This window comes from Macrotis lagotis, chromosome X, assembly GCF_037893015.1.
Source record: "Macrotis lagotis isolate mMagLag1 chromosome X, bilby.v1.9.chrom.fasta, whole genome shotgun sequence".
NCBI classification, from domain to species: Eukaryota; Metazoa; Chordata; class Mammalia; order Peramelemorphia; family Peramelidae; genus Macrotis; species Macrotis lagotis.
The window spans coordinates 649155191-649172349 of record NC_133666.1 but is presented as its reverse complement, the minus strand read 5'-3'; the positions used below and the strand labels follow the sequence as shown (position 1 = coordinate 649172349).

The 17159-nt window shown below is 36.8% G+C and overlaps 1 protein-coding gene across 5 annotated transcripts in view; it reads right to left on the bottom strand.

The window, feature by feature from the left end:
- The window catches only part of LOC141501059 (semaphorin-4E-like), a 54433-nt gene that overhangs the window by 17121 nt on the left and 20153 nt on the right, over positions 1–17159 (bottom strand). For all 5 annotated transcript variants that reach the window (XM_074204714.1, XM_074204715.1, XM_074204716.1 and 2 more), the window contains 3 exons: positions 14482–14580; positions 11535–11634; positions 9988–10098 (listed from right to left, as the gene is read on the bottom strand). In XM_074204714.1, the coding sequence (XP_074060815.1) occupies positions 9988–10098; positions 11535–11634; positions 14482–14580 (310 nt within the window). The remainder of the gene's footprint in view (positions 1–9987; positions 10099–11534; positions 11635–14481; positions 14581–17159) is intronic.

Below are 17159 nucleotides of genomic sequence, written 5' to 3'. Positions count from 1 at the left end.
CAAGAAAAATAAAGTGAACAAATTATGCTTCAATCTGCATTTAGACTCCATCAGTTCTTTCTTTGGAAGTGGATAGTATTTTTCATTGCAAGTCCATTGCAAGCAATTATCTTGGATCATTGTATTGCTTAGAATAACTAAATAATTCACAGTTGAACATCATGCAATATTGCTGTCGTTGTGTATAGTGATCTCATTTCATTTCCATTAGTTCATATAAGTCTTCCCAGGCTTTTTTAAACCCCTCCCCCACATTAATAGTATTCTATTACAACCATATACCACAGTTTCTTCATTCCTCAATCGATTGGCATCTTCTCAACTTTCAATTCTTTGCTACATCAAAAAGAGTTGCTATAAATATTTCTTTTTCTTTGATCTACTGGGGATCCAAACTTAATAATGGTATTGCTGGGTCAGAGGGTATACATAGTTTTGTTCTGTTTTATTTTTTAATTTATTTTTTTCCAATTAAATGAAAAGGTAGTTTTCTACATTAATTTTTCAGTTTTTTTGAGGTGTTTTTCTTTTTCTTTTTTGCAAGGCAAATGGGGTTAAGTGGCTTGGCCAAGGCCACACAGCTAGGTAATTATTAAGTGTCTGAGACTGGATTTGAACCCAGGTACTCCTGACTCCAGGGCCGGTGCTTTATCCATTGCGCCACCTAGCTGTCCCCTCTACATTAATTCTTTTGTAAGCTTTTGAGTTCCATATTTTTCTATCACCCTTGCTTCCTTCCCTCCTCTGCATGGCAGTGACCATCTGATATAGGTGATACATGTAAATTGGATTTAACGTATTTCCATGAGTCATGTTGTGAGAGAGGAATCAGAAATAAGGAGAAAAAACTATAAGAAAGGAAGAAAAAGTATAAAAGACATTTCAAAATGTGAACATAGTCTGCTCTGCTCTGTATTTAGACTCCTTAGTTTTTTCTCTGAATGTGGATGACATTTTCCATAACAGGTCTTTCAGGATTGTCCTTGATCACTGAATTGCTGAAAAGATTTATCATAGTTGATCACACAATATTGCTGTTAGTATGTATGATGTTCTCCTGATTTTGTTCACTTCGCTCGACATCAGTTCATGAAAATCAGCATCATTAGCCAGTACCAAACTGTTTTGGTAATTAGCACTTTGAAATACAGTTTGAAATCTGGTCTTGTTAGGCCACCTTCCTTCCTTCACATTTTTTATTGATTCCCTTGATATTTGTGACCTCTTATTCTTGCAGATTGTTATTTTTTTCTAGCTCTAAGATTTTTTGGCAGTTTGGTGTGACACAAAAAAAGTAAATTAATTGAGTTAGAATTGTCATTTTTTATTTTATTAGTTTGATCTACTTAAGCAATTAATATTTTCCCAAATGTTTGGATCTATAATTGTATTAAAAGTGTTATCAGGCAGCTAGGTTGCTCAGTGGATAGAGCACCGACCCTGCAGTCAGGAAGACTTGAGTTCAGTTCTGGCCTCAGATACTTAATAATAATTACCTAGCTGGGTGATCTTGGGCAAAGTCATTTTACCCCATTACCTTGCAAAAACAAAAAAAGTGTTATTATTATTATGGATTATGTTCATATAGTTTCTTTCTTAGCAGGTAAATTCTCAAGTATTTTATATCATTTGAAATTTTTAAAAATGGAATTTCTCTATCTCCTTCTGTTGAACCTTATTAGCAATAATAGAAATGATTTGTCAGTTTGTTTTGTACCCTATAACTTTATTAAAGTTGTCAATTGTTTCAATTAGTTTTTCAGTTAGTTCTCTAGGACTCTCTAATACCATCAAATAACCTGCAAAGAGTGATAATTGCTTCCTCATTGTCTAATTTCTTCAATTTTTTTCTTGTCTTTTTGCTAGCTTTTCTAGTACAATGCTGAATAACTGTGGTGATAATGGACATCCTTATTTCAACTCAGATTTTAATGGAAAGGCTAGATTCCAGTTTGTCCCCATTACAAATAATGCCTGCCAATGGTTTTAAATAGATCCTACTTAAGTAAAGCTCCCTTTATTCCTATGCTTTTTATTTTATTCCTATGGTTTTTTAAAATAGAAATGAGTGTTGTATTTTGTCAAAAGCTTTTTATAATATCTATTGAGATAATCATATTGGTTCTGGTAGTTTTTATTATTGTCATGGTCAATTATGCTAATAGTTTTACTAAAAATTGAACCAGCCCTATATTTCTGGTATAAATCCCATGTGGCCATAATGTATCATTTGATAATCTCCTTGCTTATATTTTAGTTAAAAATTTTGCATCAAAATTCATTAGAAATATTGCTCTATAATTTTCTTTCTCCATTTTGGCTCTTTATGGTTTAGGTATCAGCATCCTATTTATATCAAAAAAGGAATTTGGTAGAACTCTTTCTATTTTTCCAACTATAGAATTAGAATTATTTTTCTTTAAATGTTTGGTAGAATTCACTTGTGAATCCATTTGGTTTTGAGGAATTTCTCTTAGGGAGCCCATTTATGACCTGTTCAAATTCTTTTTCTTAAAGGGTTGTTCCTATATCAGATTACTTGCTTTCATGGAGAGAGGGAAGGGAGGGAGGTAGAAAAATGTGGAACTCAAAACTTTACAAAAAGATGAATGCTGAAAAATATCTTTGCATGTAATTGGAAAAAATAAAATAACATTTAAAAATAAAGCTTATTCAAGTATTCTATTTCCTTTTCTATTAATCTCAGTAACTTATAATTTTTTAAATATTCATACATATCACTTAGTGTGGTAGATTCATGGGCATATAATTGGGCAAAATAATTTCTAACAATTGCCTTAATCTCCTCTTCATTGGTGATATATATATGCTCTTTTCAATTTCATTACTGGTAATTTGATTTTCTTTTTTTAAAAATAAAATTAAATAATGGTTTATCTATTTTATTGTTCTTTCATAAAACCAGATCATTGTAATTATTAGTTCTATGGTTTCCTTACTTTCAATTTTATTAATCTCTCTTTTGACTTTCAAGATTTTCAATATGGCATTTAATTGAGGATTTTTAATTTGTTCTATTTCTAGACTTTTTAAATTACATGCTCAATTCATTGATCTACTTTTTTCTCTTTTATTGATATAAGAATTTCCCCCTAAGTACTGCTTTCATTGTATCCCACAAACTTTAGTATGTTGCCATTCTCTTTAGTGAGATTATTTATTGGTTCTAGTCTATAACCTTTCTATATCACTTTATTGAATCTAATTTTTATTGCATTATAGTCTGAAAAGGATGCATTTCTACTTTTCTGCATTTGTTAAAAGGTTTTTTATGCCCTAATTAAGTAATTGAAGATTTCAGAAGATGACACATGATGACGATGATGTTTGTCCTTCATTTTTTTTTTTTAGGATTTTGCAAGGCAATAGGGTTAAGTGGCTTGCCCAAGGCCACACAGCTAGATAATAAAAATATTAAGTGTTTGAGGCTGAATTTGAACTCAGGTACTCCTGACTCCAGAGCCGGTGCTCCATCTACCATGCCACCTAGCTGCTCCTTGTCCTTCATTCTTGAAGACGACCATGACATCTGGGAGGTGATGCCATGACAAGCAAGTGAATTGGATTAGAGTGAGGGAGTGCTGTCTAAGTCAGCAGCCTCACTTTCTCCTCCAGAGTCACCTGAGTACAAACACACTGGCAGCTGTAGTCACAGTCTTGCACACAGGTGACCCAGCCAATGGAATTGTCAACTCATTCGAAGCAGCAGTGGGATTCAGCAACCCTTTGGATGTCTGAGCAGCCTTTTAAAGATTGCCCTGTTCTCCTCCTGGCTAGAGGAAGGCACTAGAAGAGGTGTTCTAAAAATTGCCTACTTACAAAACCATGGCCTGAGTACTGTAACCAGCAAGGCTACCCTGTTGCCTAAAAAAAATTACCAAAAAACTTCTTTAAAGATGATTCCACTCACCATAGGTGCATGGAATGTGTGCACACTCATAGACAACATAAACTCCTAAAGACCTGAAAGATGAACAGCTGTTGTTTCAAAAGCACTCAGCATGTATCATATTCAAATGGCAGTCCTAAGTGAAACAAGACTGGCAAATGAAAGTCAGTTTACTGAAGTCAGAGATGGGTAGCTGCAATAAAGGGTAGCACCATGAAGCTGGGGTAGGTTCTGTAACTAAAACTAATCTCATCAACAAGCTTATATGCCTGCCAAAAGGAGTGAATGACATGTTCACAACAATGCAATTGCCACTTGCAGGGAAATGCCATGCCACCATCATCAATACTAGTGCTCCCACCATGATGAATCCTGATGAGGTCAAAGAACAATTTTATGAAAATCTGGAGACCTTATCAATATATCAAAAGAGGACAAGCTTATAATTCTGGGTGATTTTAATGTGAGAATCGACTCAGACTACCAGGAAGTCCTTGAGAGGAATGGGGTTGGAACAGCAACAGCAATGGTCACTTACTACAATGGCCTTCTTATCATGAACACTGTCTTCCCTTTATCTAAACATAAAAAAACTTCCTGGATGTACCCTTGTAGCAAACATTGGCATCTAACAGACTATGTGATTGTAAGGAGAAGAGACAGACAGGATATGAGAGTGACAAAGACAATGTGAAGTGCAGAATGCTGGACCAATCACAGGTTCATCCCTCCAAGCTAAATATCCACATTCAACCAAAGTGGCATAATGACTACGAAGAATTAATGCCAAGAGATTAGAGTGCTTCTCTGATCAGGAAGAGTTTTTTGCTGACTTGGAGGGAAAGGTGAACCAACACACAATTGGCAACAATAAGAGCGGAAAAGAGTGAGCAGTTTTCAGAGAAAGTTAGTGTACAGCACTGCATTTGTTCATCTGGGTCAGAATACTTGCAAACATCAAAACTGAGTTGATGAAAATTATATGGAAATACAGAAGATGCTGTATTAAAAATTAGAACTCCACAGGGTTTGCCAGCAGGATAGTTCATCCATTTCTAAGAAGGCAGCATTTAATTCCATCAAAAATAAAGTACAAATGAAACTTAGAGAGATTCAGGATTCTTGGTTCAGTAAGAAGACAGATGAAAATCAGTTTTATGTGGATGGTAACAAACCAAAGTACTTCTATGATGTCCTGAAGGTTATTTATGAGCCAAGGATATAAAGTGCATCTCAACCACTTAGTGACGATGTTGTCACCTTGATTAGTGACAGGAACATGATCCTAGAGAGATGGGCTCAACACTTCGATAGAGTTCTTTTTTTTAGGGGGGGAGTGCTATTTATTTTTGGTCAGAGTATTCTCAACAGACCATCATCAATCAATGCAGAAGCCATTGATAGTTTACCTCAAGTAGAAGTCAATCAGCTAGTTGAAGTTCCAACTGAAGAAGAGGTTTTGAATGCCATTAGGCTCCGTTCATGTGGCACAGCACCTGACACTGATTTTATTCCACCTGAAATCTATAGGGTGGGGAGTCCATTGCTCATCCAAAAACTCACTGAAATTTTCCAGTTACACACACACACACACACACACATTATATATATATATATATATATATATATATATATATATATATATATATATATATATATATATATGACATGAAGAGGTTATCCCTCAAGAATTTCAAGGGTGACTCCATTGTCCATCTCTATAAAGGTAAAGGGAATAGATTGTCCTGTAACATTCACAGGGCTGTTTCTCTCTTAGTTTTTGTTGGAAAGATTCTTCCCAGAGTCCTCCTTAATAGACTAATCCTTTACCTGGAGGATGGTCTCTAACATAGTGCTATCATCTTGCTCTTCTTTAAAAAATGAAGGACAAGAACCAACCAACCAACAACCAGCTTGTTCTCTAAGGATGAATGGCATGCTTCAGCATAGGTCCTTCAAGGTTGTCTTGGATTATTGTATTGCTGAGAAAAGTGAAATCATTCATAGCTGATCATCCTACAATATTGTTATTACTTTGTACTCAGTACATTTCATTTTGTAACAACTCATGTAAGTTTTTCCAGGTTTTTCTGGGAGTATCCTGCTTATCATTTCTTTCTTTTTTTTCTTTTTTTAGTTTTTTTGCAAGGCAATGGGGTTAAGTGGCTTGCCCAAGGCCACACGGCTAGGTAATTATTAAGTGTCTGAGGCTGGATTTGAACTCAGGTACTCCTGACTCCAAGGCCAGTGCTCTATCCACTGTGCCACCTAGCTACCCCTTTGCTTATCATTTCTTGTAATGAAGTAATATTCCATAATAATTACACACTAGAATTTGCTTAGTCAATCCCCATCTAATGATCATCCCCTCAATTTCCAGTGCTTTGCCATCAGAAAAAAATTATTACTACAAATATACTTGTAAATATATAATTTTTTTGTTTTTCATCTCTTTTGGAATATAGACCTAGAAATAGTATTGCTAAGTCAAAGGTTAAGTATGGTTTTATAGCCATTTGGACACAATTCCAAATTGGTTTAAACAATGGTCAAATCAGTTAACAACTTCACCAATAGTGCATTAGAATTTCATTTTCCCTACATTACCTCCAACATGTGTCATTTCCTTTTTCTACCATTTAGCCAATCCAATAGGTATAAGGCAATTGTTCTAATTTGCCTTTCTTCAATCAATAGTGAGTTAAAATATTTTTGTGGCTATGGATAATCTGCACTGATAAGTTCATTTGAAAACTGTTCATATATTTTAATCATTTATAAATTGGAGAATGGCTCTTTTTTATAAATTTGACTCAGTTCTCTATTTATTTGAGAAATGAGGTCTTTATCAGAAAAAACTTACTTCAAATTTTTTTTCAGTTACTATTGCTAACTGTATTTCCTTCCATGCTATTCCCTCTGTCCCCATTTATTCTATTCTCTCTTTTTCCTTTCACCCTGTCCCTCCTCAAAAATATTTTGCTTCTGACTACCTCTTTCCACAGTCTTCACTTCCCTCCATCATCCCTCTCAGTCCTCTTTCCCTCCTATTATCCTGTAGGATATGATTTCTCTACCCAATTGAGAGTGTGTAATTATATACTCTTTGAGCCAAATATAATAAGAATAAAGTTCACTCCCTCCTGCTCACTTCCTCCTTCTTCCCCTTCACTATAAAACCTTTTTATCTTTTTTATATGAGATATTTTACCCCATTCTACCTCTTCCTTTCTCCTAGTACATTCCTCTCTCATTCCTTAATTTTTTAAAGATATAACCACATCATATCAACTCATACCTGTGCCCTCTGTTTATATAATACCTCCTAACTGTCTTAATGTAAGAAAGTTCATATGAGTTACCAGTAACATCTTCCTATGCAGGAATATAAACTGTTCAACATCTTTATAAGTTCCTTATGATTTTTATTTCCTGTTTATCTTTTTATGCTTCTCTTGAATCTTGTATTTGAAAGTCAAATTTTCTGTTCAGCAGTTTTTTGAATCAGAAAAGTTTGAAATATCCTTATTTCATTAAATTCCATCTTTTCCCCTGAAAGAGTATGCTCAATTTTGCTAGGTAGTTGATTCTTTGTTGTAATTCAAGCTCTTTTGTCTTCATATTTCAAACCCTAGATCCTTTCATGTAGAAACTGCTGAATCTAGTTTATCCTGACTGTGGCTCCACTATACTTGAATTGTTTCTTTCTGACTGCTTGCAATAATTCTGTTTTTTAAGTTGTTGTTTAAGCATTTTTGTCTCTTTTACCAAGCTGTTGACTTTCTTTTAATAATTTTCTTGTATCACTTACTTCTTTTCACAATTTTATTTTGCTTCTCTTATTTGATTTTTAAGATCCTTTTTGTGCTCTTCCAGGAATTCTTGTTGGCTTTGGGGCCAATTCACAGTTTATCTTTGAGACTTTATTTGTAGTTGTTTTGACATCTTTTTCTTTTGACTTTGAGTCTTGATCTTCCCTGTCACCACAAGAACTTTTTATGATCAGATTATTTATTGTTTGCCCATTTTCCCAGCCTTTTTCTTTTAATTTTATGTTAAAATTGGGCTTTGTGGTTAGGGTGAAGATGGTACTGTCCCAAGTTTCAGGTTTTTTTGTGCTGCTGTTTCCAGAGTTAGTTCTGGGAGTCTATATGCTTTTAGTTCTTTTGTTATAGTATGATCCAATAAAAGAAGTGGTCATTGCCCTCCTGGCCTGTTTTCTTCCTTACCCAGGCAAGGACCTTGTTCCCCAGTAGCCACAGATGCTAGCTCACATCTTCATAGTTCCAGGGTGGAAGAAGAGTGCTCCTTTATGCCAGGGTCTCTGCTCTCTTATGAGTGACCATGAGCTCTTTTCTCTTCCCTGGAACTGTGACAGGGGCTCCTGTAATCCTGTAAGTACTAATGCTACTCTTCACTTTGGAACTGAGACCCAGTGCTCTGTAAGAGCAATGCCACTGATCCCTGCACTCAGTGCCAGCAAAGGGTCCCTAGGATCTCTTTCTACCCAGTTTCCTAACTTTTTACTGATGTAGACTGAGAGCTCCTTAAGCCGCTGCTGCTATCACAGCTGCCTCCAAGGCCTATTGTTGGTATTACAGCGATGGTATTTCTTTCTGACCTCCACCCTCAAGTCCCAGGCCTTTCTTGTCAACTTCCTAAGCTGTCCTGGGCAGGAAAAATTTCTCACTCTCGACTTTTGTTGGCTCAGCCATTCCAGAATTCCATTTGAAGTGCTTTTAAAAATTATTTGAAGGGCAGCTAAGGTGGCACAGTGGATAGAGCACCGGCCCTGGAGTCAGGAATACCTGAGTTCAAATCCGGCCTCAGACACTTAATAATTACCTAGCCATATGGCCTCAGGCAAGTTACAACCCCATTGCCTTACAAAAACTTAAAAAAAATTTATTTGAAGGGGAATGTTGGAATAGTTAGCTGAATTGCTGCCTATGCTCTTCCATCTTGGCTCCTCCCCTTGTTATCTTTTTCCAGAGCCTTCACCTCTTCTAAATTTTACTATTACAATTTGGATATCACCATTCTCAGTCACCTTAGCTTAAAACCTAGCTCTCTTTCTATCTCATATCCAGTGTGTTGTCAATTATATTTGCTTTTACCAAAGAATATCTTTTTTTTTAATGTTCTCTTCTTTCTCCTGACACAGTTTGTCACAATGGCAAGCTCTTATTACCTTTTGCTGACTGTTGTAGCAGGTTTCTGACTCGTTTCCTTAAGAGTCTCTCCACCCTAGTCTGTCCTCTCTTCAGCTGCCAATGATCTTTCTAATGTCCCAGGTCTGATCATGTTATGCCTCACCCTAAACTCCATAACTGCCAATAATTTCCTATTCCTTTTATGATCAAATGTTAAATCTTGTTTGGTTTTTAAAGCCCTCCCCACATTGGTCCTTTCTTCCCTCCTAGTCTTCTTACATCTCTTTCTGTGATGATGATGGTCTTCTTGCTATTTCTTACAAAGGATGATCCATCTCCTGAGTCGTTTCTCTTGCTCCTTTTCCTTGTATCTACTTCCTGGCTTCTTTCAAGTTTCACTTCAAATTGCACCTTCTGCAAGAGGCCTTTTCTGGTTTGCTTCAATGCAAGTACCTTCTCTTTGAGATTACATTCAATTTATGCTGTATAAAATTGACAAATTCATTAGAATGTGAGTTCTTCGAGAACAGGGACTATTTACACCTTTCCTCGTATCCCCTAGCATTTAACTTGGGGACTAATTTCCAGTGCCTGGAAATAGTAAGGACTTAATAAATGCTTGGTGATTTCAAAACAATCTTTAGCATAAAGTGGAGAAAAAAAAAAGAAGAACCTATAGACACAGAACACAAAATTTCAGAGCTGAGGACTTGAGTACAGTGAGCAAAGAAGCTAGAATTGGAAGGGACCTTCAAAATAACCTAGGACAAATAAGATTCCAAAATTTATAGTAAGTAAAAATAATTGATGCACTGAAGATTTAAACAAAGACATGTTGAACTGATTAGAATTTTGACCTTAGTTCTTTTTTCCATGGAGAGAACTACTTTAAGTGCTGAAAAAAGTTGAGTAAATGTCTTTTACCATTCAACCAAGATGTTTTGAATTCTGTCCTTAAATGATTTTTCAGTCCCCGAAATATAATAGGTTCAGTACCCAAAAAGTTGTTGTAGGTAGCTGAGTAAAGTGCACCATCTGTGAAGAAAGAGAAGAGCAAAAACTAAATTAACTTAATTCAGTAGAGAAAATTCTAGGAAAAGAGGTCATAATATATTAGATTAGGAAAGATCTTAAAATATGCTTCATAAAATGTAAGCGCTAAAAGGAAACTTAGAATATAGAGCTTGGATTGTCAGAGATGGGAATATCTAAAGAACATAGAATACCAGAGGTAGAATGGTTTTCTATGAAATTTAGGAATATGAGGAATTTGGACTTATATTAAAGAGAGTTGGCACTTAGAAAAGACCTTTGAGGTCATTTAGCTCAATCCCTACCTAAACAAGAATTCCTTCAACACATCTCTGAACTGTGGTCCTTCAGTGTCTTCCTGGAGTTCTCCAAAGACGGGTAAATTATTTTCTGCCGAGGTAGACATTTTAATTTTTGGACACTTCTGAATGTTTGAAATTTTTCATTATGTAATACCAAAATTTGTCTTCCTATAATTCCCCTCCCACTTTACCCACACACATAACTCCTCGCCCACTCAATTATTCTCTGACTCTGAACAAAGTAAATCTAATCTGTCTTCCATGTGATTATCCTTCAATACTGGAAGAGTTCTATCATGTTCCACATAAAACTATCCTAGAGGTAACAGAAAAGCATCAAATTCTAATGTAAATTATTAATCTAGCAATAAAAAGTTAGATTCCTTTCTACTAATAATCCTCCCTTCCTTTCCTTTACCCTTTACCCTCTTCTCTCTCTCTCTCTCTCTCTCTCTCTCTCTCTCTCTCTCTCTCACACACACACACACACACACACACACACACACACACACACAAACACAAACACTGTTTTTTATTTCCTATTTCCTCATCCCTTATGAAACTTTTTTCACTCTCAGAAACCATATTAACTTTACAGTAACAGAGTTAGATTCATTTAAGGAATGTCTAGAGATGGTATTATTATTTTTAAAAATTACTAAGCTATGTCAATAATATGACCTTCTGGGGGGCAGGGTGGAGAAAGAGCAGGGCTAAAACTTTAGGAGGAGCTTAATAGACATGAGACCTGACTGAGATTTAACCATTTAGAACTCAGAAATTCTACAAAAGTGAGTAGGCTGCAATATATCCTAAATGCTTCATATAATTCATTTAAAAATCTGACCATTTTATGCAAATCTTTGGAGATTTCAAGTCTAAACTATGATAAAACCACATAACAGAGAAGAAACCTGAGCTGGCCATTAATTATCAGTCCTATCTGGATTTGATACACCTTAGAGACTTGTGATTAACCGGATGAGCATGGTGTTACTTGTTTGAGCCTGCTCTCTGCCAAAGTTAATCCCAACTCTTCTAAGCTTATCCACTGTACCAGCTGGCTGCCCCACTCTTCCTTAAAAATTTAAGTCTGTAGAGTCTGGTTTGGGGGACAGTAACAATAAGAAAACATACCAACAAACACGGAGCTATACTTGAGGGTAGGATCAAATGGACATTTCCCTCTGCTTTCCTTGTTGTTGCCCTCTAGATGCATTTCTGTATTGCTGATAACCTGGGTTAAACATCAGAAATGGACTATGGCACTGTATGAAATACAACTGATCCATCCACAGAGCTTTACAGGCAAAGAATCCCCCTCCCATCCATGCTCCTTTGGTTCTGATATCTTTGGGGAGGAGTGGTGCAAGGACAGTCATCAAGGCTCAAGAAGGTTAAGAGTTAGGACAGTAAAGGACTTTAGAGCAAATTTTTTTTTTCTACCCTGACCTTATATAGATGAAAAAACTGAGGTCCTCAAAAGGCTTAGATTTGCCTAAAGTCACAAGGATAATCAAAGCAGGCTGCAGAGCTCTGCACAGTGGGATCCTAGGTTTAGATTATGGAGTTCAACCTGGTGTGCTGAATACTCCAATGTGTCTTGAGGAGGAAGAGATACAATGAAAACATCAGGTCCTGGCCCTAAAGGAGCTAAAAATTTAGCTGCGGAAAGCTGCCCAACCCACAAACATTTATTAAACACCCATGCTAAAAACTGGGGGCCTGGATACAAGTAGAAAAATGAAACACTCTATTCTCAAGGAGCTTGCATTCTTTCTAATAGGGTCAGGACTACACTGACAAATACATAAAAGAAAAACCTAAAGAGCAGATAACAAATAAACCCCTGAGGGTTCAATACATGGAAGGGAAGCTGGAGCTGCATCCAGAGGAGAGGGAAGAGTCTCCAGACAGGCAAAGAGTAGTGGAGGCTCCAGTGTAAAGCCAAGACATACACCTGCAGAGGGCAAGAAGAGGCTGAGAGTGGGGCGAGGGGTGTGGAAAGCGCCAAAGAAGAGAGCAACGGGAAGAAAGGAAGCACCTCAGAGAGGGGACTTCAGCTGGCTTTGTCCAGGGTAGATTTTGCATGGAGGGAGAACATTATGAAAGGATAGCAAAGGAAGGAAGGAGCCTGTGTGATGGTTTGTAGTCTTCCATGGCTGTTTGGATGAGATATGATGAAGCCTGAAAATCAAGGACCCTGAACTAGATGCTGCAGGTAACAGAAGTCATTCTGACGTGGACAAAAATTCTCTTGTTGCCAGATCTTACTATTTCTACTTCCACACTATTTCTGGAGCCTGACCCCTTCTTGGTACCCTTGGTTTGGGCCCTCCTAGCCTCTCACCCAGACTCTTGCAGCATCCCACTTCAAGGATCTTCCTGCTTCAGTCAGTTACACACTGAAGCCTTGAAATCTGGTCAAATCACTTCCATACTCAACTCCAGTGGCTTTCCAACTGCTTTGAGGATCAAATCTAAACTCCTTTGTTTAGTTTTTAAAGATTGTTATAACCTGGTTCCAACATTTCTTAGTGATACTATAGAAAGTTCCAGCCACATTGGACTTCCCTGTGTTCCTCACCTGGGCAGTCTGTGTCCTTCCTGGAATGCCCTCCCTCCTTAGAGATCTCCTCTTCAAGATGCAGTTCCAGTCCTGTTTCTTCATGAAGCCTTTCCTGATCTCCTCAACTGCTGGTGCCCTCCCTTCATACCTTGTATTTTTTATGGAATTGTATTTATTCATTTTCAATTAATATATGTCTCTGCCATCTTTTTACAAGTTCCTTGTCTGAAGGAATTGTTTCATGCTCTGTAAAAGCTAGGCCCTAGGGTGTAGAGTAGATTCCATAGCACTTACTTAGCAGATACATAGAGTTCAATAAATAACTGTTGATTAAATGGCTGATAACTTCATACTGCCTACTAAACAAACTTCCAACTCCTTAGCTGCACAAACTCCAAAGCGCTGCACAATGGGCTGCTCCCCACCTTTTTGGCCTTCTATGATGTCTGCCTTCCATATAATCTAGGCTCCAAGCCAATGGACCACACTACAACAAACTTTGATTACTCACCAAACATGGTTTATGCTTTCTGGCCCCAAGAATGTCCTCAGTGTCTCAGATGGCACCCAAACTGTCTAGAAAGTTAGTTAGTCGAGGTGAAGTTGAAGAGGGAGTACATTCTAGACATGAGTGTACAAAGGCATGGAGGCAGGAGATGGAATGCTATATACAGGAAATGATAATTCACTTTTACTGAAATAGTGTGTAAAGGGATATAATATGAAATGAGGCTGGAAAGGTGGTGAATCAGATTGAAAAGGATTAAAAAACCAGGACTCTGCATTTAATTTTAGAGAAAAAGTCATTGAAAAGAAACAGGAAGTCACTGAAGATTGTGTATTATGTCCCCCTGGGCTAAAAATGAACATAAAGGCTTTTAATCTCCTTTAGCACCAGGACAAAACACTGAGTTCTCATGTATTTGCTAAATTTGTTTTTTTTTAATTTTGTTTAAGGTAATATAGTTAAATGACTTGTCCAAGGTCACACAGCTAGGTAATTATTACATGTCTGAGGTAGGATTTGAATTCAGGTCCCTTCTGACTCCAGGGCCAGTGCTCTATCCACTACACCACCTAACTGCCCCTATTTGCTAAATTTGTAGAATTAGCTGGCCCGGAGGAAAGAGAACCTGGAGGCATGGAAACTACCTAGAAGGATTATACTGCAGTTATATGAGTTTGAGGTAATAGGAATAAAAGGGACTGAACTAAGAGAATGCTAGAACACTGAATTGGCCTTCGTAAGTATAAGGATATGTGAGATTGGGAAGAACCAAGGAAGATCAAGACTTCTAGTCTAGGTATCAGCGATAATGGCAGTAGCAGGGACAGATATAGTGAAGCCAGGGGAGTGTTTTTTGATAAGATAGAATGATAAGCTAAGGGACACTAAGTGTGAAGATTGAAACAAAGATAATGCATTGATTTTGTAATTGCAGAAAATCATGAGCCACAGGAACACTCTCTAAAGCTTAATCAAGCAACGAACCGTTTGCCCATCCAAATGCTCACCATGGAGTCACAAGTGGGATGAAATGCATTTGTCCCACAAACATAAAAAGTCGTTCCATTTATCTTGTGGAGGAGAAGGATATAATTTCGACATTGTATCTAAAACAGTGAGGGAAAAACAAATATATAAAGTCTTATAAAGTCATAGAATCAAGTTCTAGAAAGGAATTGGAATCTTTCTGATAACATCTCAAACAAGGGGTTGTCCATGTGGAAAGATCATTGACTTTGGAGTTAGAGGCCCTGAATCTGAATCAAAGCTGTGCTACTGTGTGGCCTTGGACAAATCACTTCCAATCTACAGGTCTATTTTTTCATCTCCAAAACAAGAGCAATGGATCACATAATTCCTAAGATGCTTTTCAGCTCTAGATTTTTGCATATTGACAGTTATGGAAAGCTCACTGAGACATCCCCTTCTACTTTTGAAAAGTTCTCCAAGTGAAGGAAATTTTTTATTTCATTAAATTAAAATCTGCTTCTACACAACTTCCTTACAATCATTTCTATTCTGTTGTCTGGTGCCAAACTGAGTAAATTCAATCTTTCTTTCCAAAAACAGACTTTCAAATGGTTTTTAGTCTCTAGGATGATCATTTCTAGTTTATTCAACCAATTCTCATAGTGTGGTTTACAGTCATCTCACCAATGAGGATTTAACCTCCTTATGAACTCACTCATTTCAACTGGTAAGCCATAGAGCTAAGTGCAGATGTTTTTATGTGTTCTCAGTTGTAGAATTATACTTGCTAAGAACAAATGAAATCATTACGAACTGAATACACCCAGTATACCGATACTCTGGAGAACACAATGGGGTAGCAGAGTTTTTGTCCTTAAGGAATTTGCTTTGTAACAGAGATGAAGTCCTAAATGTTTTGGAGTTTCTTAAAGACAAACTCTAGCAAGGTCTCAGTCACAACAAACTGGAAAGGCAGAGGTGGGTTTATAGTTGTCTATAGGACCATTGAGTTAAGTTTGCAAAGATTTGTTCTAGAGTGACTATCAGGTGACATATTTTTCAGACAGAGTGGCTTTTAAAAAAAAAAAATTCTTGCAAGGCAATGGGGTTAAGTGGCTTGCCCAAGGCCACATGGCTAGGTAATTATTAAGTGTCTGAGACCGGATTCGAACTCAGGTCCTCCTGACTCCAGGGCCGGTGCTCTATCCACTGTGCCACCAGAGTGATTCTTGAAAGCTATCTACTGTAGAAATTACGTGACTTATTATGGTGCCTCTAACTCCAAAGTCAATGCTCACAAATATCCAAAAACCTAAAGTAAAGAAGCATGTGATAACTACAGTTATTATATGGAAGGCAATCTGACTTTTGTAAAATATTTTATACAAATTCACACTTTTGGGTGACAACAGCCTTTGGGGATAGGCTCTATAGGACAATACTGCTGCTGCTTACAAGGAGTGGCAGAAGGATTGGAATGATTGGCCCATGACCACAGAGTGTTAGAGGCAGGGTTTGAACCTAGGCCATCCTACCTCCAAGTCTAGCACTGTGTTAAGTAAGTGTCAAAATTATTAGCTAATTGAGACAATAGAACTAGAAACCCAAGGCAATCTAGAATGAGAGGGTGTCTGAGCTGGAAGGAATCTCAAGTATAATAAAGCCCTGTCCCCTCAATTTAAAGAAGATAAAAGTAAAGTCCAGAGAGGTTAAGTCAGTTGCTCAAGGTCTCACAACTACCTAGAGCAAGTGTGTCCAACCTGTAACCAGTGGGCCACAAGAGGCCCTCAAAGCCTATTCATGCAGCCCATGTTGGTTGTAACTAGAAAATGAAGGAAAAAGTGAGCACATGTGCCAATGCTGCAACATCATAGTCCAGCTTAACTCTTAACTAACATGGTTTGACTTTTTCACCTAACATTGTACAGTGTCATACAATTTTTTTTTTACAAAATATATGCATATAGAAATTAGGATTTTTATTTTAAAACGTTATATGACTCATTGTATTTGCAACAGACAACTGTATTATATGCAACATTAATTACTATTTTGGCACAGGATTTTGAGAATAGCTTTCAAGATTTTAGAAAACACCAACTGCAATTTTAAAATATTTGCTATTCCATTCTCACTTGACATTAACATGTTCCTAGAAACTTGCCAACAGACTATATAGAATTGCATCAGATATGCAACTTAAAGAAAAATTTATTCGAGTATTTTTATTGGACTTTTATAAGTTGTACCTGCCTAGAGAAAAAAATATTTAACATTTCACAAACACACTCTACTCATGATGTCTCTTTTGGGGAGTACCTATATTTGAAAGCAAATTTTTTCCCATGTGAAGCATATAAAAAAGAAAAATAAAACAAAAATTTCAGATGAGCATCTTGAAATATACTTTCTTTACATTACTACATCTCTATTAAATCAGATATAGATGCATTGGTATTGAAAAAGCAAGCTCAAGGGGGTGGCTAGGTAGTACAGTGGATAGAGTACTGGCCCTGGACTCAGGAGGACCTGAATTCAAATCCGGTCTCAGATACATAATAATTACCTAGCTGTGTGACCTTGGGCAAAGTCACTTAATCCCATTGCCTTGCTTAAAAAAAAGAAAAGAAAAATAATCTCAGTGGCGACATTAAAAATGGTATATTCTTTTTTTTTGTTTAAAAAGTAAATGTTTTATTATTACACTTATCATTAT